Genomic DNA, 24,404 nt, shown 5'->3' with positions numbered 1-24,404 from the left:
CTTACTGCAAAACAGCAAAAAAAACAAAAACAGCAAAATATATTCTTCAAGTTAGTATTCCCAATGTTTTTATTAATTTGGAATAATACCAAATCAACGGATCAAATGAAAATGCACTGCTTACACTAGAACCATAAGTTGTACTGTTAGTCAACCTTTGAGGAACATTCCCTCTACTGTTCGTAGTTTTTTTGTCTTCAATAATTCTACAATAAATAAATTTTCCACAAACAACCTGAGAACAATATCCTGAGGAATAGCTGAGACTCTACAAAGAAAATTGGAAAAAAAAAAACAATCAACCAAACATAGAATGCATGTAAAAAAAAAAATCAAGCAAGATGTACACAATAAATGATATACCAACAGAAGACTCTTAAATAAATACATTAAATTCTAAATAATTAATTTACTTGAATGCTTAATTGAATGCTGGTCACATTTTATATGGAGGACAGTTTTATGTTGATTAATTTATGTGTAAATATAGAAATATTTATAATGACTTCTTTTTTCTTCTTTATGACCATCCAGAAAACATTCACCAAATATTCCCAATAATTTACTTAGTTACATACTAATGGAAGTTAAACACATACTTGTGTCACACTTCTGTGGACTGAAATAAAAATGTGCCTAAAGAGTATATTTTTTAATCTTACAATAAGACCTCAATAAACTTCTATAATCAGAACTCTTTTAGAACCTGCAGCTTAAAATATTTTAGGAAAATACTGTATGATTGTGCAATAGGGTCACTGTAAGCACAGAGGAAAGTGACATCTAGAAATGACGATAGTTAAATGGCATCTGTGATCTTTGTTAAAATGTTATCAGCCTATAGATTTAGCCACTGCAAAATAAAAAAAAAATAACAGGCATTTAATAACATACTACTCTTCAAGCTTTTTTCCTGTATTATGTTAAACTAAATGAATCAATGGGACAAAATTTGCATGACAAACAGCGGCCTGTTTGTTCTCCGGTGGAAATCTTTGCAGTGTTGCATGATGCTGAAGGGAGGAGGAGGAGGGCGAGGAGGGGGCGGAGCGCTGCGTGACACTTCGACTGACAGACGTTCGGTCCGCCCCCGTGCGTCTGACGTCATCGACGTCGAACGGGACTGTTTGTTCTGGATTTGGGGCGAGGAAGGTCTGCGAGCGCTGACACCCGACTGAAGAAGGTAAAAATAGCTTTTACTGCCTTTGTGTGGGTGACATTGGTACATCAAACGAAGGCATACAACCCCGGGGATCCGCTAAAAGGTTCACATTGGCCGTCGGTGGCGTATTTCCCGCGCTGTCAGTGAGCGCTTCGGCAAGCGGAGCATGAGCTGTCTTCGCAGGCCTTGCACCGGTTCGGGCACACGAGATAGATGATTTTTTGATGCTTTAAGTGTGCGTGATTTGCTGTTATTGTGCATATTCTGTGTTGTATCTTTGTTCTCTCGACACTTGTGTTGAGGTCATTTTCGTGGCAGTGGACACTCCGTGCTGTCAGTGTGCACGTTAGCTGCAGGTCGCTATCATGCTAGCCAGTTAGCTGCTAGGCTGTTTGTTTGTAGCCCCGTAGGCCGTATTCGTGACACAAATTACGTCCTCTCGGCAGCGTAGTTTACGCGCGATGGCGCAGGAGCTCATGCGAAGCGCGACGTACGTCACTTCGAGAATATCAACCCCGTCCAAGTTGTATTCTGAAACGCCATTTACGTGCGGAGCTGTCACTTGATCACAGTGGACATGGCGATGTACTGACATGGAAGGTTAGCGAGGAAAAGCAGCAGAGCAGGGGAGATATTCAGCAAACTGTTGCTCTGCGCTCACTGTTTGTGCCGCTTCACGGTATTCATCACACGTCCTTAGCTTAGTTAGTAGCAAAATGTCCGAAACGTTTTATGGATTCATCAATCTAGCGGTGTACTTTGGCTTTACTGTCTGAGTGTTTGGCCTGGTGTTCAGATTAGCTGCTGTGACATTGCTTCGCTCCTAATGCACTGTAAATACCGTGAGCACGTATCGACAGTGACTGTCTTCTTTGATTAGATTCTCAGGAAATGATTGGATTTCGCAAGTCTCACTCAAAAACTACAGGCTGCCCTCCAGTTAGAATTCATGTATGTATTATACATGTATGTTTTGAATATTAGTACATAGTAATTAATCAAATATGAGGAAGTATTTTGAAACTGCAGTTTTAAAAGTTCATAATATGACAATTTTTGACATAGTGTACAAAAAGTGTTTTCCCATGCATTCTGCCTAAGATATTCATCATAGATACTTGTGATACAAGTCTGGAGAACATTTTGTACAACAGTTTTATTAATCTGTTGTACTGAACGATAAATTAAATTAAGATTAAAAATCTCTTTAACAGGAGTGTCCTGGTCAAGACAGGCAGCAGCACAATTTAACATGTTACAGACATACATACATATAACAGCTGAAGTAAGGTTTACAGAAAGATTGAGAGTGCATTACAGTTTCATAACGCTGTAAATATATAAGTCACAAGTTGTCAGTGTCAGTGATCGTCCAGGGCAACGTGAGTCATAACATGTACATCCAAACAGGGCTGTGCGATACTGGAAAAACTGACATTGCAATATTTGTTTTTTTCTGTGATATATGTTACAGCTTGGGAAATATAGCATGGATATGACTTGCCAACTGCAAGGTACAGTCTGTGGTCAAAGCATTGCAGCCTGGACCAGTTGTGCACAGCAGCAGTCTTTATCATGTTCAAAACATAATCTATTGTTCTATAGACTTGACATCTCTCATCAGGACCCCAAGCAGCAAGTGTTTCTCGCATTCCTGTTGTTTTCACTTGTATGATCGTCCAGATAAAGTGCCGATGCACTACACAATGCAGTCAGCGACTTCCTTATTAAGAAAGTAGATTTTAAGACTTACATAGGTGTGCTATAGCTGCATAATATTGCACTTGTGACAGCTCTGTTTCAAACAGGTGAAAAACGTGTGTGACGATATTACATACCTCTTGTTTTTTGCCAGGTGAAAAGTTGTCCCATCTATAATTCCTGTCTCTACTGTTTAAAACCTTAACACTGGCAGAAACATCCAGAATAGCGTTTTGCTTCGGGTGGCATTCAGATCTGGATTTGCACTTGTCATACAGTGATTTGTGTTGCTGATTTAATTGGTGGCAACAATTCAAAGACACTGTTGACAAATTATCAGCTTTTGGCCAACGTCACCCTTTCTGTAGCTGAAATATTTCTATACACCTGCAAGCTTCTTTTTGCAGCCAAACATTCCTTTTTGGTGCACAGCAAAATGTTCCGCACTCATTTTGCTGTGCACATGTATAGCCTGCATGTCAACAAACAGGCATCTCTCATGGATTAGTCATGGAAAATGAGACCTGTGCTAGTTTTCTTTTTCTATCGAGCGGCAGTGTTTCAGATAATTTGCCTTACTTCGCATTGCAGGAAGTGTGAAGTACTTCTAGGCATGCACGTGTTGCAGTGTTGATGCTAAAACAATAGATTGTGCAGTCCAACATCCTAATTTGTCTGCCTCCACATCTTCTAAAGTCATATCAGCTATCTTCTGGTGTCACTTTTTTTTGTTACTGTTTGTCTTTTAGGCAAGCGAAACATCTTTAACATCAAATTTGCAACATGGAGTGGTAGCATAAAACAGGCATTTGTCTCTCAGAATTTTCAAGCATGCTTTGATATATGAATAAACCTGTTACTATGAAGATAGAAGTCTTTGGTAGAGGAACAGCAGGACTCATCAGAGAACAAAAATGACACAACAGAATAAAGAGAAGTTGGGGTCTTGGACTGAGACATACTGTCTCACTGAGATTTTAAAATTTTTTTTTTTCAAACTGCTTATGAGTACAGTGAAAAGGAATGTAAGTTTCAAGGTTAGGGTTTGTTGTATTCAGCAATAAAATCATGCAAATTACATTAATCCCATCCTTGTGTCTGACTTGTTTGGTTGTAAATCCACACAAGATAAATTACAGGTTAAAAGACCAACAAAACAACACATTATTTGGGTGCGACATCCTGACGTCACTGTAGCTAGAAACTTGTCTTGTGCTGGACATTCACTGGGGGAATAAAGATGAGAACATGTCAATACAGGTTGTAGATTCTGAGAAAATATCATAAATATCTATTGATTGCCTCTAATTAAGTCAATTAAGTGTTTGTAGGTATTTTAGATGTTTAACTTTCCAACACTCAAAGGTATCCCATTCTGGTTATATCAACAAGCCGCCTGCTCCATGCCCATACCATGGATTCTGATCACAGCTGCTTTTGGTGTTGTGCAACTAAACTTTTATTTGTTAAGATATTTTAACGTCCTCAAAACCACGTGTGATTCATTGTTCTTAATTTCAATCTGGCGTCACTCCTTGATCTGTCTCTCTCACAGGTGTGACGCTCGGCTCTCTGTCCCTGTGTTGTGGTGTCACTGACAGACATCCCGAGTTACCTCAGGAAACTGTCGCCTCACCACCTAAGATATGATCACACAGTTGGATTAGACCATAGCTGCAAGGCAACAAACATGTGAGTTCTTAGAACATATTTGGTTCTCCTGAAAATGAATGTACGCAGGTGCAAAGGTATAACAATGTCTTGGCAGCCTTTTTACCTGTAGTTGGTGAACTTGTTCTTCCTATTATCAGGATTTTAGACCGTTTCTTGATAATAGAAATGTGTAGCTGTAGAAAAAGTCATCATTTTCCCACCGTGTCTGCTACACCACAATCCAAAGTAAATGGCATCTGCCAGGGACTCAGAAAAATAAGCATCAGTACATCTGTGCACCACATATTAATATTGGTCAGGCTGTCGCACTAAATTGTTTATTTTTTTTTCTTTTAAATGAGGTGAACTGGTTAATACCTGATGTCTAATTGAACATTCCTCCAGAGTTTTTACTAAAACTGGTACATTAATTATAAATTGTAAAATAAAATGAAATAAAAATCTGAGGATTTTTGTGGTAGAATAAGTGCTTTCTTTATGTGTACTCATTGACAAAGAACCAGTGGCAATGTGCTACTCACAAATTGTCACTGGTAATAAGGTTGCATTTATACCTACAGCTTTACTGTATATATGTTAGAGTTATATTAAAAAGGGAAAAACGAAGGCATCATGGTTTACTAACTTTCCAGCGATTTATTTCACAAAATAAGTAGCACGTTACTGTGAAGACACCGCTTGACTCCGCACCACCATCACCTCAGCATAGCGTATACTCTGCTGCATGTGCTGCAGACAGTGCTGAGTGTTTTTTCTGCATTATGTTCTGATAAAAAACAATCATATTGCCACATATTGCACAACATATATGCTGATGCATATTTATCTTTTATAGGCCAGTGTTGGCTGATTTTCCTGAATGACATCAGCGAGGCTCTAAAAACTAGTTCTAATTTTGGATCAGACTGTTGAGCTGCTTTGTAGTTAAGTGTTTCACAGTAAGTAAATACTAAGCTGTGTAGCAGCACAAATCTGTAATGTGTTTACATCTCCCAACTCCTTTATATGAATCAGAAAGGTTGTCAGCGAACAGTCTTTGCAGTATTTGATCTTAGCAATAAATCAATATTTATTCCAAGAGACTGTCAGCTAACATTTTGTAGTTGATATGGAATGTTTGCATTTGTTTGTGCCTGCAAACAGAGACGTTGTGTCCTCAGTACCTGATCCCTGTTTAAGGGCAAACTGCAATGAGAATGTGGAGTCCATAGAGACAGTCAGCTGCAGAGTTTGACTCACAGCTGCCAGAGCAGCTGAAGGGCCAGAGATTGGCTGTTGCGTGTTCTTCTTCGGGAAGAAAAAAGTTGACCTTTTGCCAAGTAGTCCTTATCTCTCACATACAGGTCTTTGAAGCTGAGAGAAAATGCAGACACTGGTTTCTGACAGTGAGACAGATAATTGAGACTGAACTCGCAAGATGCAGCTTGATAATTAGTCAGTGTCGTAGTGGTTTGGTTTCAGATTTGAGGTGTTAAAACAATCCTTATTGAGATATGCATTCTGAAAAGTTGAGCCAATGCTAGCAGCGTAGTAACAGCAAAGACAGCAGAGGTGAAACTTTTGTTGATTGTGTTTTCAGAGAGTCGTGTGAGGAGTGTAATGGCCTGAGGGTGGTCCCCCCGGTCCCACCTGCCCCTGCCAGGTCCAATCTGCCTAAACTGTCTGCTCAGCTACTGCAACCCACCACAGCAATGGGAGACGGACTGGATGCAGGCAGCAGCCAGAACCCTCCCTCTGCCCCACCACCTCTCCCCTTCAACCCTCCACCCCCGGAAACATGGAACCCCTCCAGACCCAAGCGACAGACCAACCAGCTGCAGGTAGCAAAATTTCCATTTGTGTGTTTATACAAGTAAACTGTAAATTCCGTTTTGAATGATTTTTTTGTGTGTAATTTTTGTCTTTTCAGTACCTGCTTAAAGTGGTGTTGAAGACATTATGGAAACACCACTTTGCATGGCCCTTCCAAGCTCCTGTAGATGCCATCAAACTGAATTTGCCTGTGAGTCATGTTTGTGTGTTTTTATGTTCCATTAATCAAAATACATAGCCCAGAACGCACAGATAGCATTAAAACACCCACCAAATTTATTTGTAGATTTGCCACCAATAAAATAAAGTATGCCACCACCCTCAAGGGCTTTGGTTGTCCAGGAAAGTAGCATTTCTCACAGACTCACTTCCTCAATTTGCACATTGTGACCATTCCTCGACTTTTGTGATTGAAAACACTTCTTCTTCTGTGGTCTTGTGAATGTTGTCACAGAGGAACATGCAGTAGTATCTGTTGTCTCAAATGCGAAAGTGAAAGCAGTGCAACATCTTTATTATGTGCTACCAGTCAAAAGTTTGGACACACTTTGACTGGTAGTGTTTATTAATATGATCGGTTAATTATTGTATTTATAAAACAGCAGAAAATAATGTGAAAAAACAACCATATTATATTTGAATATTATGTACGAACAAACAAAAGATCCAGAAACCAGAGCAGCACCTCAGTTTCACTTTCTGTATTTTATTCTGTGCTTGGAATCCTGTTGTCCAGGCTCTCCAGGCTGCAGTGCTTTAAATGTGTGCTGCAGGTAACAAATAAGATTTATGTGAATTGCCATGACGCTGAGGCAGCAGTGTGTTTTTGACTGCAGAAAAACTGAGAGTAGTGCTGAAAAATTTATCAAAAATTGTTTAATTTCAGCTGATAATAATTACTTCAAAGTGAAGAGATATGATGGGTTGTTTATGAGCATGAGCTAGGGAGGCAATACAGTTGGAGTTTGTTTAGATGAGACTTTTATTCATAAACAGACCTAAACAATCACTTTCTTACATTTTTTATTTACTTTTGTCCACCTAATTAAAAAATGTAATTCTCTTTACCTGCTCTCCTTCCTAAAGGACTACTATAAGATCATAAAGATTCCTATGGACATGGGCACAATAAAGAAACGCCTGGAGAACAACTACTACTGGAATGCCCAGGAGTGTATACAGGACTTCAACACAATGTTCACAAACTGCTACATCTACAACAAGGTCCGACATTGAATGTTCTGGACACATAGCACTACAATGAACAAGACATGGTCCTGTTCAAACAGTTCATCGTTCACAATAAGACAGTAGACATATACAAAGAGCTTAATCCCTCTAATCGTGTTCCTGTGTTTGTGTGTTTAGCCTGGGGATGATATTGTCCTTATGGCAGAGGCCTTGGAAAAGCTCTTTCTTCAGAAGATTACAGAGATGCCACAGGAGGAGACAGAGATTGCTGTGGTTTCCAAGGGACGCAGAGGGGGCCGGCGGGAGACGGGTATGGTTTTTGGAATGTAATATAGACTTGAAAATGTCAGCCTAATAGATGTTTATCACAGAAGTTTTAATTGTAGGCATTCTTTCTATATTCTGAAGACTTTAAGGAGGAGTTGCCATGAGTCAGTTGCAATAAATCAATTGCAGTGACAAGTAAATGGTGCTAATCTAACCTGCCAAGCCTGTATGCACGGTTGTTTTGTTGTCTGTAATCGTTCCACCCACTTGATCAGGCACACCTTGCATGAAAGATTTTTTGGTAAACAAGTTTTGGTTGCTTCATGCGCATTAAGCATGTCCATAACCATAGTTGAACATGTCATAATTAGTCCAGCAAAGCTAAAGTAGCAAGATTTTTTGGGAGTTTTTATTCTCAACTTTATCCTTGTACTCACCTTTTGTTCAAACTTTGTATTCTTCCTTCCAGGTTTGATCACAAAGTCAGATTCAGGCCAGGACTCATCTTCCCCTTCCACCACCCCACATACACGAGGCTTTTCATCCCCATCAACCACCCCTCAGACCCGTGCTGCACCCGCCCCTCAAATTCCCCCTGTCCTGCCCCTGACCCAGCCTCTGGTCCAGCCTCTGTCCCAGCCTCTGGTTCAGCCTCTGGTTCAGCCTCTGGTCCAGCCTCTAGTCCAGCCTCTGGTCCAGCCTCTGGTCCAGCCTCTGGTCCAACCTCTGGTCCAGCCTCAGCCCCCTCGTGTGCCTCCCACACCCACCAATCATGCATCCCATCTGGGATCCCAATTCCCTCTCTCAACTCCAGACGTCCTGGCCCAAGGCATGACCTCTGTCCCCCCCCCAGCCGTGACACACCCAGGCCTCCATCCAGCCCCCATGCTGCAGAGCTCCCCTGCCCTCATCAAGGTAAGGAGAGGTCAACGTCCAATGTCCGCTGCTATTACACACAGACAGGTTTTCGATTTCTAACCTACAATCTCTAATGTTTCAACAGCAAAGGAAAAGCCAGAAGAGGAAAGCTGATACGACAACACCCACAGCCAACGACCAGCTCAGTGAATCATCTCCAGTCTCTGCTGAGACTCGACCACGCCGAGAGAGCAGTCGCCCATCAAAGCAACCCAGAAGAGAGACGTCACAGCCGGACTCTCAGCATCACCTGGGAGGAGGTTTGGAGACGGGCGGGACAGCAACGCCGACACGTCAGGAGCAGCTGCGTTCCTGTGCACGCCTCGTCAGGGAGATGCTGTCTAAGAAACATGTATCATATGCCTGGCCTTTTTACAAACCTGTTGATGTAAGAGCTCTTGGCCTCCATGACTACCATGACATCATCAAGCACCCCATGGATCTCAGCACCATCAAGGTGATTTTATAATAGTTGGTCAGTGTTTATAATAAATCACCAGCATCTCATATAATTAGAATATGATGGAAACAGTTCAATATTTTTCATCAGACATTGCTCAAAGTGAAAAATATCTACTTTTCACAAAGATCAATTAAAAGAAGGATTTGTAATCCAGAAATATCCAAATTTTGAAAATCATGTTCATGTATGCTCTGTTCATACTTTATCGGGACTCCCTTTGCTGGAATTACTGCAGCAATGCAGTGTGTCATGGTGGCAGTCAGCCGGTGGCACTGCTGGGGGTAATGAATGTCCAGGTTGCCTTGATAGCCACCTTCAGCTGTTCTTTATTTCTGAGTCTGGTTCATCTCATTCATCTCCTGACAACACATCATCGATTTTCCTATGGGATTCTGGTGAGTTGGCTGGTCAACCTAGCACTGTAATGCCATGGTCCGTGAACCACTTTCTGAGTGGTTTTGGCAGTGTGTGGAGATGCCAGGTCCTGCTGGAAGACAAAATCTGCATCTCCAAAAAGCTCTTCAGCAGACGGTACCATGTAGTGCTCCAAAATGTACCAGTAAATGGCTGTGTTCGTTTTGGACTTTATTATATATAATGGACCAATACCAGCAGATGACATGGCACCCGAATCATCACATATGACTGATGAAACTTTACACTAGACTTCAGATAACTTTTTTTTTTTAAGTTACTTTTTTTTGCCTTTTTATGGCTTTTTTTGATAGGTGCAGTGAAGACAGACAGGAAAAGGGGGTAGAAAGACATGCAGCAAAGGGCCACAAGAGGGAACTGAACTCAGGCTGCTGCATCGGGGACTAACCCCTGTACGTGGGTCGCCCACTTAACCTGTTGAGCTGTACGGGCACCCACACTTCAGATAACTTTGATGCAGTGGCTCTCCACTTTTCCTCCAGACTCCGGGACTGATTGATTTCCAAAAAAAAATTAAAATTTACTTTGATCTGAAAAGAGGACTTTGGACCACTGAGCAACACTCCAGTTCTTAGGTAAAACACTTCTGATGTTCGGTGTTCAGGAGTGACTTTGCAGTAGGAATTCAACACATTTCCCGGACACGTCTGTGCGTGATGGCTCTGGATGTTCTGGCTCCAGCCTCAGTCCACTGCTTGTGAATCTCCCCCACATTCTTAAATCTGCTTTCCTTGACCATCCTCTCAAGCCTGTGCTCACCACGCTTTGTCCTTCTAGTTAACTTTCCATTAATGTGCTTTGGTACAGCACTGTGAACAGACAGCCCTTTTAACAATGCGCTTTTAAGTCTTACCCTCCTTGTGGAGGGTGTCTATGACACAGGACAACTCTGAAGCCAGCAGTCTTCTCCATGATTGTGGTTGTGTGTACTCAACTAGACTGAGAAATTAAATTCGTGAGCTGTAAGTTGTTACCATCAAAGTTAAAACAAATAAAGGCTTGAAGTATTTAGTTTGTGTAATAAGTCTAGAATATATACAGTTTTCACTTTGAGCCATGTCTAATGAAAAATATTAAGGCTTTTCCACAATATTCTACTTATACTGGATTTGCCTGTACCAACAAATTTTATTTAACACTGATATTTTTTGAAATTTTGCTAGAAATCCCTTTTTTCGATTTGAAAATAATCACCTTTAAAAGAACCTGACCTAAAACATAATTTGAAATCATCTGGAACAGGATTAAATCAGTTCAAATGAAGTGAATCCTTAGAACCCAGGGCTATTTGCAACAAAATTCACAACCCTTCTTCTCAGTTGAATAGCTCAGAAAGTCTTTATGGCAGTAAGATGTATCGCATATCAAATGAATTGATCTTTGCAATAATGCCAGTTCCCTATGTCTCACCGACAGTGTTGGTGAGAAAAATAAATTAGAATTTACATTTGATCATAGTTACAATGTGCATTTGCCCATTATATTTGCGTTTTTTGATTTAATAACCAATATACACATCTGCAAGTATCATGTGAAGTAATGAAAGGTCTGGATAGCCTAGACTGCTAAAAATCAAGGTGAAACATGAACAGCTGGAAGTTACAATGACCAAGGTAAGAGCTGAAAAGTAAAGGTAATAGAGTTACCTTAAAAATAGCCTCAGGTTCGTATAGTTACATAATAATCTTTATATGGCACGTTTTTTTCAGCTCAACTGGTATTTCTCAGTGCAAGCACGAACAAGATTTTGATCATTGCAGTACATTTGTTTATTTGTGTCTTTTAGAAAAAGCTGGACAACAGACAGTACAGAGACGCTCAAGAATTTGCTGCAGACGTCAGGTTGATGTTCTCCAACTGTTACAAGTACAATCCTCCAGACCATGATGTGGTTGGCATGGCGCGCAAATTACAGGTAAACACATCTCACTTATTGACAAGCAAATCAGAATACACTTACATGTGTAATATGTATGTGTATGAGTATGTGGACACTCTTGGAAACCTAAACGAGAGCGTTCTTCAAAATCTTCTTCCCCGAAAAGTGGAACGAGTTTTAGCAGCATGTTAACATTTGAGGTTTTAGAATGATGTTTTCAGCAGTCAGCTAATGTGTGTAGTGTTTATTTGTCCACGTATGTTTGATCATATAGAACACAATTGAGACAAATATAGTTAAAATGCAGTGTTTTTTTGTTCAACATTTTATATTTTTGAAGGATGCTTTTAAAATTAATGTATGTTGTAAAATATGTTTGGTGTTTCAGTTGAGCTCACAGTTTCTCCTGCCATTCTACCGTCTTAACAGGACGTGTTTGAGATGCGTTTCGCCAAAATGCCTGATGAGCCAGAGGAGCCTGCCCCTGTTCCCACCCCATCGTCGGCCCTCCACCCTGCCCCCTCCACTCGACAAGCCCCGCCTCCTTCCGCTGTCTCGGAAGACGACAGCTCTAGTTCCTCCGAATCGGAGTCCTCAGGAGGAGACTCAGAACAAGAAAGGCAGCATCGATTGGCTGAGTTACAGGAACAGGTTAGAGGATGGAAAATGAAGGGGGAGGGAGGCTTATGAGACACGTAACAGGTGGGTGGGCCATGCAGAACAGCTTTACCGAACATGGGTGAATGCTGGAACACAGAGAAGCAAATGCAAAGATTCGAGAAGTTCTTGTTCCTCTCTTAAGACCACAACTGTGTGTATTTGTGTCGTCCAGCTTAAAGCTGTCCATGAGCAGCTCGCAGCACTCTCCCAGCCACAGGCCAGCAAGCCCAAGAAGAAAGAGAGGGAGAAGAAGGAGAAGAAGAAAGAAAAGCACAAAAAGAAGATGGGAGCAGAGGAACCTGTGGAGACCCCTCCCCTTGTGATGCTTCAGACGTCGAAGAAGAGCAAGAGCAGCAAGGAACCTATCACTGCGAAGAAGGAGAAGAAAAAGCCCGGGTAGGTTTCACAGACGTAATAAGCTAAATGAATTTATTGTAGCTGCATTAAGTGGTGCTCATCTAATTATTTCCCAATCACAGTAAGAAAGAAGGAATTAAAAACAGCCGGCCAGCTGTGCCCCCTCAGCCCGGGCCAACCCCTCTTGTCCCCTCAGCTTCTCTCGAAGCAGAGGATGACATAGGTATGTATATCACACAACAGATGTGTTAAGTACAATTTTCTTCTCGTGTCAGGCACAGATGTTGTTAAATTATCTGTAAGCAAAGGGCCAGTGTCAATCCACTCCAATGCTTTGCTCTCCAGATATATTCGGAGGTGTGTCTGCTGATAGAGGCAAGCCAATGTCATACGAGGAGAAACGCCAGCTGAGTCTGGACATCAACAAGTTGCCTGGTGAAAAACTGGGCCGAGTTGTGCACATAATCCAGACGCGTGAGCCTTCGCTGAAGAACTCAAACCCTGATGAGATTGAGATTGACTTTGAGACACTGAAGCCCTCCACGCTGAGAGAGCTGGAGAAATACGTGTCCAGCTGCCTCCGGAAGAAGAAAAAACCATCAGGTGGGTTATTTGTCTTTTGAAAGACTGTCGTGTCATTTTTGTAATTTCAAAGATTCACTCGTTGGTGTCAGCCTAGATATAAGGGTCTGGTTTTAGCATTCATAGTTAGATGTGCAATGGAAGTTCTTCAAGAGTCCATATAAAGACCAGTCAGTCTCATTCTTTAAGTTATAGGAAGCAACAAACAACTTGTCGGTAAAGTCATCAAAGCAAAACAATCATTAATCTGCGGATTAGAAATGTTTTCCCAATATACTGCAAAGGTCATTTTTAAGCCGGGTTTTAGAGTGCAGTCATTTTGGGTGGAGATGTGACCAAAAATCTGCCTGTCACGTTTAGCCATACATCACAACAAGTAAATTCTTAACCTGTGGGAAACACTGAGAAATTAATAAACAGCCATAATTATGCATTGCATTTATAGGACAGAATGCTCTCCAAGCATGGCTGGGATCTTTTACTTTTGTTTTTTTTGCTTGTGTTTGCAATGGAAATGTAAAAAAAATAAAAAGACACAAATTTGTCCTGTGCCGTGATGGATGTGGGGCAGCCCCACACTCCACAGAGTTTTAGTACCAGACAGCAACAAACCAGAGCAGTGAGGAGTTACAAATGATAATAAAGTTAAACACTGCTTATATTATAGCCAAAGAAGAACTTTGTTTTAGTAACTTAGAGTCCCACATCATTCTTATGAGCAGACCGGTTTAAAGTCCTGTTTAAATCATTTACAAAATATGTCAACAAATTTGTATTGGAACCTACAAAAGAGGTTAGACTTAAAATGTTTTATGCTGGTGAAAAGTTTCAGGGGCACCTTAATTATGCCCTGTGTCCCCTCAGAAAAAGTTCAGTGCACCAGGAATACCAATATGAATTTACACTGGGGCTCTTTTAGGTCATTAAATCTAACAGTGAAGAATAAGAATAATTAATAGAATATTATTACAACCCTGTTAGTGAAGCTGGGATTGTTTTTACATTAAAAGTCTGTGTGTGGTTCAGGTAATAATCCTGTTGTGGTACCTGAATCTGTCCCTCAATGTAAGTCGTTGAATTTTATGGGCAAGGCATGTTTCAATGTTAAGGTAATGTTAGGTCAAGGTACGGATAATGGTTAGGTTCAGGCAAGTAGTAACTATGCTCAAAATAGAGTAAGCTCTCCAGGAAATGAACTTAAGTCAATGTAATGTCCTCTGAAGTTGTTGATAAAAGTGTGTGTGTGTCGTCATGGCAAAATTTCCTTCTATAGTGAAGACTACCGCCAAGGCAGTTTTGAGTACTTGTTAATAGCACAAGTTAATTTAAATACTGATTTAGGTCCAATTACATGACAAGCATTTAACTGACACTAATGGAAACTATAATGTTTAACTATCAAGCCCGAGCCTATTACTACGTCTATTGCTACATAAGCTGCTGTAACAATGTGAATTTCCCCTGGCGTGGGGAGAAATAAAGAACTTATCTTAAACCACAGACATTGAACTGTGCTGAAGGGTTTTTAGGGCTCATCAAATATGACCGCTCACCAAATGTGATGTAACAGGTTCTTACTTTAACATGTTGGAGGATATATTTAAAGAGACTTTTCTGCCTCTCTGCTTTTTGTTTAAATCGTATTATGAATATTGGATTCAGTTTCTAAATGTTGTGGATATTTGTAGCTGCAGAGAAACCTCTGGAAATGACAAATGTGACAAAGATGAAGACGGGATCCTCATCTTCAGGCAGCAGTGATTCCTCTGATAGTGAAGACTCTGAGAATGGTAATATACAAACATCACTATGCACTGTGTAATGTTTGGATCAGTAGTTACTGTGATTCTTCTACATATGATGTTGCCTCATTTCTTATACTCATGTGTCTCCCTCTTTGTCTCTCATCGCAGGGCTGGTTCCCAAGCAGAAGAAGAACTCGACTAACAAGGACACCAAGAGACCGCACCACCAGTCCCTCAGTGGAGTCGTCCCAATCCCTCCTCAGCCTCACACTCAGCCTCAGGTGGTTCAGAAACCACCACCATTTGTCCCCCCTCCCTCTGTCCCTGCTCTGGACTCCCAGATGTTGACACCAGGATTTGATCCTCTGGCTCACTTCATGAACTCTCACCTCACTCAGTCAAACACAGAGCCCAATGCAACCATTACTACTGCTGGTGCCCCCGTTGCCTCTGGCCTCCTTAATGCAAACGCCCCCACCAGCCAGACGCCCACTGAGACGCACCCCTTCCTGAACCAACATCCCATCATACCTTCCCCAGGTAAGTAAACTACAGTAGCGCTCTGCTTGTAAATCTGTAGTTTGTGTCAGATATGACCATTAATGTCAGAATGTTAATGACTCTGAACCTCAAAACCCACCAGCAGATTTAAAAGGCATTTAAAAATCACCAGAATAACGCCATGTATAATAGAAACTTGAAAAACAAAATGAATCATCTGATGTTTTTTTTTTTAACCTTCCAGCAGTCTTTGAACTACTCAAAAAAATAAGTTAAAATAATTCATCAAATGACTTTGTTTTACATGTGTCAAACATGTGACAAGAGTAAAAATGCCCACAAACTGCTTGTGGTTCAGAGAGTTAATGGTTGCAAGTAATGATATTTTCATTGCTGATTTCTGGTTAAGATTTTATTCATTTGTCAAAGACAATAGAGGCAGTTGCTCATTATAGTGTCCCACATTTCAATCTGCTTGTTTTGTCCGGTCATCAGTCCTAAACCAGGATATATAACTGCATCCGTGTTAGTTACATTTCCTGTTTTTATTTATTGTGCATCCCATAATTCTCTTCTCCTCTGTTTGCAGCGATCCACAATGCTCTTCCCCAGCAACCATCGAGACCTAGCAACCGTGCAGCACCGCTTCCGCCCAAACCCCCGCAGCCTCCCCCATCCTCGCTCCCCTCCATGCCTCCATCCTCCTCACCTCAGCTCCAGCCCTCCCTTCCCCTCACCCTCCCACAGCCCGTCCCCCGCCCTCGCGTCCCTTCGCCAACGTCGCACGGCATCCTGGGAACCCTCTCAGCGCAGCCTCCCCAAGCTCTGCTGGAGGACGACGAAGAGCCGACACCCACCAGTTCCGACACCCCGCCGCTCAGTCAGGTCCACACCCTCCTGCAGTCGCTTCAGGCCAGGCCCACCACGCAGACGCAGCCGCTGCACACGCATTCACCTGTGCAGGTAGCCTCTCAGCTGGCCTCGTCAATGCACGCACAGGTTATGACGACAGCCGCCTCGGCGCTGACGCAGAGACACAGCTCAGGCCACGCGCACCTGCAGCAGCAGTTCGCACATACGCACACATCGACGTCGCAGCAACAAAAGGGCGTGGTCCTACAGCAGAAGGTACAACAGTTGCAGCAGCATCAACAGCAGCCATCACCACGAAGCAAAGCAGAGCCTTTCTCAACAGGTGAGGTATCCTAATACTTAACATACAGATTTTAAAAAGCGATGCACTGAAGGAACATCCACACTAGTAAAATGAAAATGACTTCAGGCCAGATAAGCGTATTAACAATATTTCAGAAAAATAATCAGCTTGCATACTAACACACCAGGAAACTCATATCACATGACCATTTATGTATACTGGGCATGCAGCACCAGTGTAAACATGAAGCAGGAAGGTGGTTGCTTAGTCATAGAAAATACTGAGAAAGAAAAGCAGCAGTGAAAGTAAGACCAGACAGCTGCTAGTGTAGACATCAAGGTCAGCAGCGTCTGTAGTTCTTTATCCACATTTCAGTAGCTACCAGTAGTCAAGGCTGATGTCTTTGTTTTCTTTTGGAAAACAGTCATGAGATAGGTGCATAAGGAATCAGGGAAGGACATGTACAGGCTACTACGATCCAGTCTAAGAGGGAACATAATGGTCGATGCTTCAAACGTTTTCCAAAAGTTTCAGTTTCTGCCCGTCCAGGGCAAAAGGCAGCCTGAGAGTTTTCAAACTGAAACCCAGACCACAGCATTCCCTTCAGTTTCTGTTGAGGATGCTGGGCATAAACACAGCATAAGTAAAAATGAACACATATTAGGATGTATGTAGCCTTTAAAAGAGCTCTGGTACACTTTAGGAAAAAGCTTAGAGATGCCCAACCTAATGTCCGTTTACTTGGATGTACGGCAAGCTTTCACATTTACAGATCTGCATTCAGCTGGTTCTGTTGGATAACCGAACACTGCTGTTGTGTACTCACGGAAAAATACTGCAACAAGAAATGAACCACTGCGCCTATGTAGTAATACATGCTACCTCGTCAGAGAAGAGTTTGCAAATTATTTGGTCAGAACAGCAGATAGCAGAGCAGAGATTCGTAAAAGGCCAGATGCTGCCGACTACTTTATATTTACCTGTCAAAGTACCGCAAGGCAGTGGTTCCCAAACTGAGGGTTATCAAAGAGATTTAAAAAATGTTTATGCTCCACAAAGAGTTTTTTTCTGTATGTATCTGTAGTGTCGAGGGGTATGTTCACACTCGCAGTTTGGTTCCCTTGGTCCAACTAAAAGCAGAAATTATACGTTTTAGTCCTATTTTACTTAACGTTCACTGTGACATTTTATTTTATCATTGAACCAAACTATACTAAACAAAGTGCATATGGTTGAGGTCCCAATCTGAAGCGTATAAAATGGATTAAAAAAAATATACATTCTTCTTTGCATACACAAATGAAGATATGGCAAAAGGAGATGGTAGTTCTGACGCCTGCACTGAAGTGCAACGGGCAGCTTAACTCCTGTGATGACAAAAACCAGGTGTGCTTGAGTACAGACATCCTGGTTTGGTGTTCATATTTCAATCATAGCCACACCAGAGTGTGTTTGAAATCAGACCAAGATTCATCTGTATGGGGGTTCGGGACTATTGACCGGTGTTTATTCACTATTGTTTAAATAAACTGCACTAACAGAGCAATCACACCAGAGTTTGTTATAATCAAACCAACCCACCAAGTGTGAACACGCTCTAAGTGAAGTTGACAGAATTGCAAAAAGTGCAGTTGTGTCTTAAGAACCAACAGGGCTCCAGACTGCGACCAAAATGGTTTGCGACCATTTTTTTTGACAATGTGCGAAGGTATGATGATAATTAAGCTGAGTTTGATATTAAATTCTGTGGTAATGCTGCAGTATCGTTCCCTTGTGTTTTCTAGGTTGCCTGCGAGAGAGCACGTCTCCGCTGATGATTCATTCTCCTCAGATCCCTCAGTTCCATACAATGGGACAGCAGTCACCCTCACAGACCAAGAAGCATGTAAGCAACTTTATACAGAATTCAAGACTATATATGTCAGCCGCAACTTGTATTTTGAGGCAGATGAGGCTTAGCGACACAAATGTAACAAGCATGGATATTAAAGGCATAATTTGCCAAAAGTGATGGTTTTGTTTTATATGTTGATTTGTCTTGACCATATCTATGTACTGGTTTATATTTCTGTAGGAGCAGAGGTCCAACCTGGTAGGGGTGAAAGAAGAAAAGCCTTCTCAGTCACCAGTACTGCCCCCCTCACCCTTCAGCCCTGCCATTCGTCAAGACACACACAAACCCGACAACAAACACAGTGAGTACAAAAGTTTGTCGTATTTTTTTGAAAGTCCATCATATCTGAAGCTAAGGAGGGTATAATGCACTAATGAAGAAAAGACTAAATATAAACTAGTAACAGCTGACACTGTCGAGATAACCTCGTTTATTTGACCTCCCAAACTGTGAAAGTTCTATCAATGTGTAATAATAATCTAACTACTCCTTTACTGAGCTGTGACGTAACAAACGAGTTATTTGCAGCTGACGAACTCTGATTCAGTGTGACAGCTCAACTGTCTGAGGTGAAGAAAATGTACACAGTGTGGCATGTGTGGCATCCCAATAAATCCTGTCTCCATCTCAAGGATTATTTTTATGTAATTAAGTTCCCGCATATGTAAATGTGCACAACTCTCTTCCTTATAGATGCTCAAACATGAAGCCTGCTGCTGGCTGATGCTGCAGGCATTTACTAAACTCAGAGGAAAAACTCTGGAGACAACAAACTAGACCAAAATCTTTCATTATTGAGTCTCATTAACTGGCCTGTTCGTCTTCATCACAGAAAAGTTCTATTTTATGGACATTTAGTTTATAATTGATGTGAAATTATAGAACAAAGTGAACAAGTATGTTTTTTTTTGTGATTTTGACAAGCAGATTGTGTTTTCTGTTCTCTGTTTCTGGAACAATAATAGTGCTTAAATGTGGAAAGTCTTTTTCTAAATGAGTTCACAAAGCTTAAAGTACATAGCTTCTGTGTGCCTGGTCATTAATGTGACTACATGCAGTTTAGACTCGTGCAGTGTTTACAGCGGTACAGAAATGCTACTATGTCTGACCTAGTAAGACTGCAGATAGGACTTTTACAGAAAAGTGATCAAGATGCTCATTCAGGCATGAAGCTGCTGTGTTTAGAGAAGTGCTTGTCTAAAAGGAGGCTTAAGGTGCATGTGTGTAATTAATCTCCATTCATGTCTTCCTCAGGATTAGATCTGAAGCCATTGGATGGTTCTCGCCCAATTCCTCGCCTCCCAGACTCCCCAGCACCGCCATGCTCCCAACAGGATAACAAAATCAAGCAAGAACCCAAAACTCCCATTGCTCCTAAGAAGACGCAGGTGTGTGTCAGCGTGAGATGAGAAAGTAATCTCATAAGCTACGTCAAACTAGACGCCTCTGTCTGGTTTATCGGTTTTCTCTCCCTCTTTTAACTGGTTGTTTTCTATCCCTCACCTTCCTCATTGTGTGGTGTTTTTTCCTCTCCCTCGATGTGAAGTTAAAGAACATGGGTTCTTGGGCCAGCTTGGCTCAGAGGTCTCAGTCCACGCCAGCCTCCTCAGTGCGTTCTTCCAGCGACAGCTTCGAGCAGTTCAAACGGGCGGCCAGGGAGAAGGAGGAGAGAGAGAGACAGCTGAAAGCCCAGGCGGAGCAGGCCAGGAGAGAGCAAGAGAAACTACGGTAAGCAGCAGCCAAACTGCAGCTTTAGCCCTTCAACAGTTTCTTTTCAAAATAGTTTAACACTTGACAGTCTGTTTTTGCCGACCTTCCCAGCAACCATTGTTTTTCATTATTTCAGTACAAAATAACAACATCAACTCGGAGACTTGAATGTCACTTGAGATGTGTTTATCTCGGTGAACATGTTCGTTTTCTTCATCGTACGTTAGCTCACAGTGTCGGGATTTACGGTGTTTTGCCAGCCGCTGTAAATGTCTGATATTCCCAACAGCATATAAACCTACCATTCAAGTTAGCTTTTACAATGTCACATTTTAATCTGGAAGTTTATACTTTCAGATTTTTTCAGAAAATCTGAAAATATTTTTTTTTTAAATGATATCAGTCAGATTCATTTGTCAGTGTGTGTTTTCTCTCCATATTTTATTCATTTTTTTTTTTAAACATGAATTAAATTCAAAATACTGCGTGTAACCCTAACTGTGCTGTGTGTTGGTTCTATGTTGGCACTGGAATGGTTGCATTAGTATTATGTGAATATTATGAACATTATTATCAGCTTTTCATTTTTTAAATATTACAATTATTGTCAGTACCAGAATCAGAATGCTTTTATTGTCGCTTTATTGTAATATCACAACATCCCTATTTTAGATCAAGCTTCTCCAGTTTCAAATGAACACAGTTGAGTTTTAGGTTGATTTTATGACTTTACTGGAATTATTGGAAAACAGTAGCAGCGTGCAGTGTGTAAAAGAAAAAAAACTCTCAAAATCTGCTGCATTCTTAGGACTGCTGTACTAATTAAATGTACAGCTCATGTAACTGCTTAACATTTAGATATAATTCACCTCAAAAGACAAAAACTAAACTGAGGATTGACTGAGATCTGATTAGGAGGTGATTTAAACACATCTTCCTGTCTAATGTGTATATAAAAATGAAATGTATTACATGAGGAAATTTAGACTTTTTTGTTTGTATACCATAATTACAAAACAAGTAGAGATAACTCTGTCCTGAGCTACTGGAAGTAGTTATTACAAATACATTGATTGAAAACTGACATTTGATTTAGGGACTCTTTTGTCAAAAATTTGCCAAAAAGCTCATATTCTGCTTTTTCAACTTTCCCTTTCCTTGCTGCTTTGTGGTGCGTTTAAAAGGTCTGCAAATTTGCAAAACTCATAGTCCACACCAAAGGGGGTTATTCTTTGTCAGTGCTCCTTACCTGCCTGAAACATCTCATTTAAAGTCCTTTTCTTCTGTCACTTATTTACATCACCATCTAACACATTAACATGACCGCCGCTTCACAACTAGCTGAGCCAGAACGATCCGGTCCCTCGCAGTCTGTCATTATTTCTTCAGTAACGCTGCATTCCTACACTCGTAGGTCTGGGCTTACCGTGAGTATCCAGCGTTACTTCGCTTTCTTCGGGCCAGCTGACCAAGCATAGCAGGCTAGCCTTTTCAGAATCAGTATCTTAATTAGACATGGATGGTTTTAGACAGAGGGGGAGAAGAGCTGGTGCTGCTACAGCATGAGGAAGCTGTGTTTTTTAAAAATATTAAAGCATATAACCATATTCTTATGTGCCCCAAAAATACAATTATGAAACTGCAAATGTGCAAAAATTGGCAGAATTTTAGAACGCCAGTAAAACCGGCTGCCATCCTCCTTTTGCTTTTCTATGCTGTAGCCGTGACGACGAAGACACAATGGAGCAGGCTAGACGAGCGCAAGAAGACGTCCGCCGTCGCCAAGAGCAACAGTCGCCACTTGCTCCAACACCTCCAGCTTCGACTCCGCCCACTCACTCTCCACAGGCTCCACCCCCACAGCCACAAGCCCTGCCCCCACCCAGCTCAGCCGCGCAGAACGCTCTCGACCAGCAGAGGGAGATGGCACGCCGCCGCGAGCAGGAGCGGCGGAGGAGAGAGGCGGTACGAATAAACTGTAACAGAAACTCTGATGCTGGAGTTTGTTTTTTTAAACTAAGGCTTCAATGTTTCTCCTTGTTCTCATCTTTCCTGCAGATGGCCGACACCATTGACATCAATTTCCAGAGCGACCTGATGGCAATTTTTGAAGAGAATCTGTTCTGAGAGGAAAAAGACGTTAATGGCGTGAGAGAAGGACACACATAAGCAAATTTAGGAAATGCATATAAATAACAAAGCTCTGATACACATGGTCACCCTCACACACACCCACATACACAGACTTACTAGTAACTGTCCCTTTCTCTCAGTAGTTGAAACAGCTGGCTTGTGTCATGTGAATGAGAGAGGGGGGAAAGTGAAAATGAAACCCTCTTTTCCTCCAGCCTCAGATACATTTTGGTGTCTGGCTCGGTCGAATACAGACACACAGTCGACTTCCTTGAGGAAACGAAATAATGGAGACAGAACTTTTACATAAAAAAATAATAATGTGGAAGAGCAGGATTTAATTTAAGAAAATAAGTGAAAAATAAGAAAATCTCGATCTCTAGTGTGCTATAAGAGAGACGAGGGTTTACAAGGAACGGGTGAACAAATCGCAAACGGACAGATCACTTTGCTTTTATTCTTCCTCTCTCCTAACCTCGCCTCCCTGGTATTTTATTCTAAGTTGGATTTTAACCGAGAGGGTTGGACCGGCGTGGTCGAGTTTGTCAGGTTCAGCCGTCATCTGAGAGTCTGTTGTTTTCTCAGGACACAGTCGGAACGAAACACCCTGGCCACTTTCGCACACTTTTCTAAGACCTCCTTCCTCCCTTCACTTCCTTCTACTTGTCTCTCTTCGGTCACAAATCTAAGAGGTGGAGGCTTCAGCCTGTGTGAGAAAGGAGTGATGGCATTTTAAAAGTTTCGGAGTGTGTCCTTTGCCTTAGTGCTCTGGCCTGTAAACTAATGATCACACCCTGCAAATTATACATATTATATATAAATAGATACATGAATATATATTATATACGACAAAATGTCAATGAAAAAGAACATGAGAGGGATTTGGATTGTGGGGAGCAAAGCTCGTCTCTGTGTTGATCTCTGGTTTTGATTTTGTAGAATTTACTGTAAAGAAGAAGAAAACTTTTTTATGATTCTATTGAGAGGATTGTTTCGTCTGTCTTATTCTCTCTCACACCTTTTCTGTTTTATTTTTTTCTCAACTCTATGCCAAAACCAATCTATTGAGTGCTGAAAGTTCATTCACATTTTTTTACATGTAAAATGCATCTTCTTTTCACTTTATATTAAAGGCTGTGTTTTTATTGCTATTTAATTTTCCTTTATCCCCTTTTAAATCCGAAGTTATGCAGCAGTTTGTAATAGTTTGAAGAAGCGGTTTCAGAATCAGTTTATGTGACTACTTTACTAGGCCCCATCATTCTGTAGTTGTTCCATAAATGTGCACTTACATGTGAATTACTTACATCTTCATTTTTTCATTATTTCTTTTCATCATGTACATGTTTTTAGCCTGTCTTAGCCGTCTCGTCTACCACTATCTTCTTCACAGCTTCTGCAGTCTGTATAATAGGTTCTCGTTTCTGAATCTGTCTTTTAGTTTTTATTTTTGAAATGCTTTCATCGTCCAAGGTAACAGTTTTTTGGGATGTTGTGTGCCATTGTGTGTTTTTTTTGGAAGCGGGAGCCTTTCCCAGTTTCTATAGCTTGGCCCAGAGATCCGTGAGTGTTTTCAATTCTATAATCACTTTTTTTTTTTTAAACGTTTCATTCATTTCTTTTCCCTTTTCATATTTGATTGTTTTGAGTTTATTTTCTTTCCTTTTTCCTTTTGCTATTTTTCTTTGATTTATTTTGCCCAGAACAATGTGTTGGTATGTTGGTGAGTGAGGCAGTGAGGTCAATAGATTCATCTTGTTCAGATTATGGAGTACAACATCTTTTTTAAGAAAAATATTAAAATAATATTTAAAAAAACATCTTTGTTCTTACATTGGTTTTGCCTTCTTGACTGCGTTCTTCTCACGTTATATATGTGCTGCCGATTGTCCAGTGTCAGCCAGCAGGGGGAGCTGTAGAGACAGAAGAGCTGTCGTTTGCTCCCTCTTTCTGGCTAAAAGTGTATGGATGACACTGGACTGCTTTATGATATTGACTCAGCTCTGTCGTTCATCGTATGGGTCATTTTACAGCTGCTGTAGCGATAGCTTTGCTGAAACAGTTTGAAGGAGACTCTTTCGTGTTTCAGCATGATAGTTCCCCATGCACAAAGCCAGGATCATAAACGAGGTTTATGAACATCCATCTCCTTTAGGATGAACTG

The 24,404-nt window shown here is 41.2% G+C and overlaps 1 protein-coding gene across 2 annotated transcripts; it reads left to right on the top strand.

The window, feature by feature from the left end:
• The first annotated feature begins 1,026 nt into the window (after window positions 1-1,026).
• On the top strand, window positions 1,027-24,060 carry LOC111570904 (bromodomain-containing protein 4-like). Of its 2 annotated transcripts, XM_023273901.3 has the most exons (22): window positions 1,027-1,183; window positions 4,419-4,555; window positions 6,117-6,357; window positions 6,447-6,539; window positions 7,436-7,573; window positions 7,718-7,850; window positions 8,277-8,722; window positions 8,811-9,182; window positions 11,410-11,538; window positions 11,932-12,153; window positions 12,335-12,558; window positions 12,642-12,742; window positions 12,865-13,122; window positions 14,790-14,891; window positions 15,015-15,386; window positions 15,937-16,542; window positions 18,288-18,388; window positions 18,578-18,698; window positions 19,652-19,785; window positions 19,944-20,125; window positions 21,829-22,072; window positions 22,166-24,060. In XM_023273901.3, exons 3-22 carry the CDS (start codon window positions 6,229-6,231, stop codon window positions 22,232-22,234), a joined length of 4,176 nt encoding a protein of 1,391 aa, XP_023129669.1. In that variant the 5' UTR covers window positions 1,027-1,183; window positions 4,419-4,555; window positions 6,117-6,228; the 3' UTR covers window positions 22,235-24,060. The 2 variants fall into 2 exon arrangements, with proteins under 2 accessions (XP_023129669.1, XP_023129670.1); XM_023273902.3 differs by lacking the exon at window positions 4,419-4,555 and having other exon boundaries at window positions 1,083-1,183.
• Window positions 24,061-24,404: the final 344 nt, after the last annotated feature.

The sequence above is a fragment of the Amphiprion ocellaris genome, chromosome 4 (genome assembly GCF_022539595.1).
Source record: "Amphiprion ocellaris isolate individual 3 ecotype Okinawa chromosome 4, ASM2253959v1, whole genome shotgun sequence".
Lineage (NCBI taxonomy): Eukaryota > Metazoa > Chordata > Actinopteri > Pomacentridae > Amphiprion > Amphiprion ocellaris.
The sequence above is the reverse complement of the archived record's forward strand: the minus strand, read 5'-3'. Positions and strand labels throughout refer to the sequence as shown.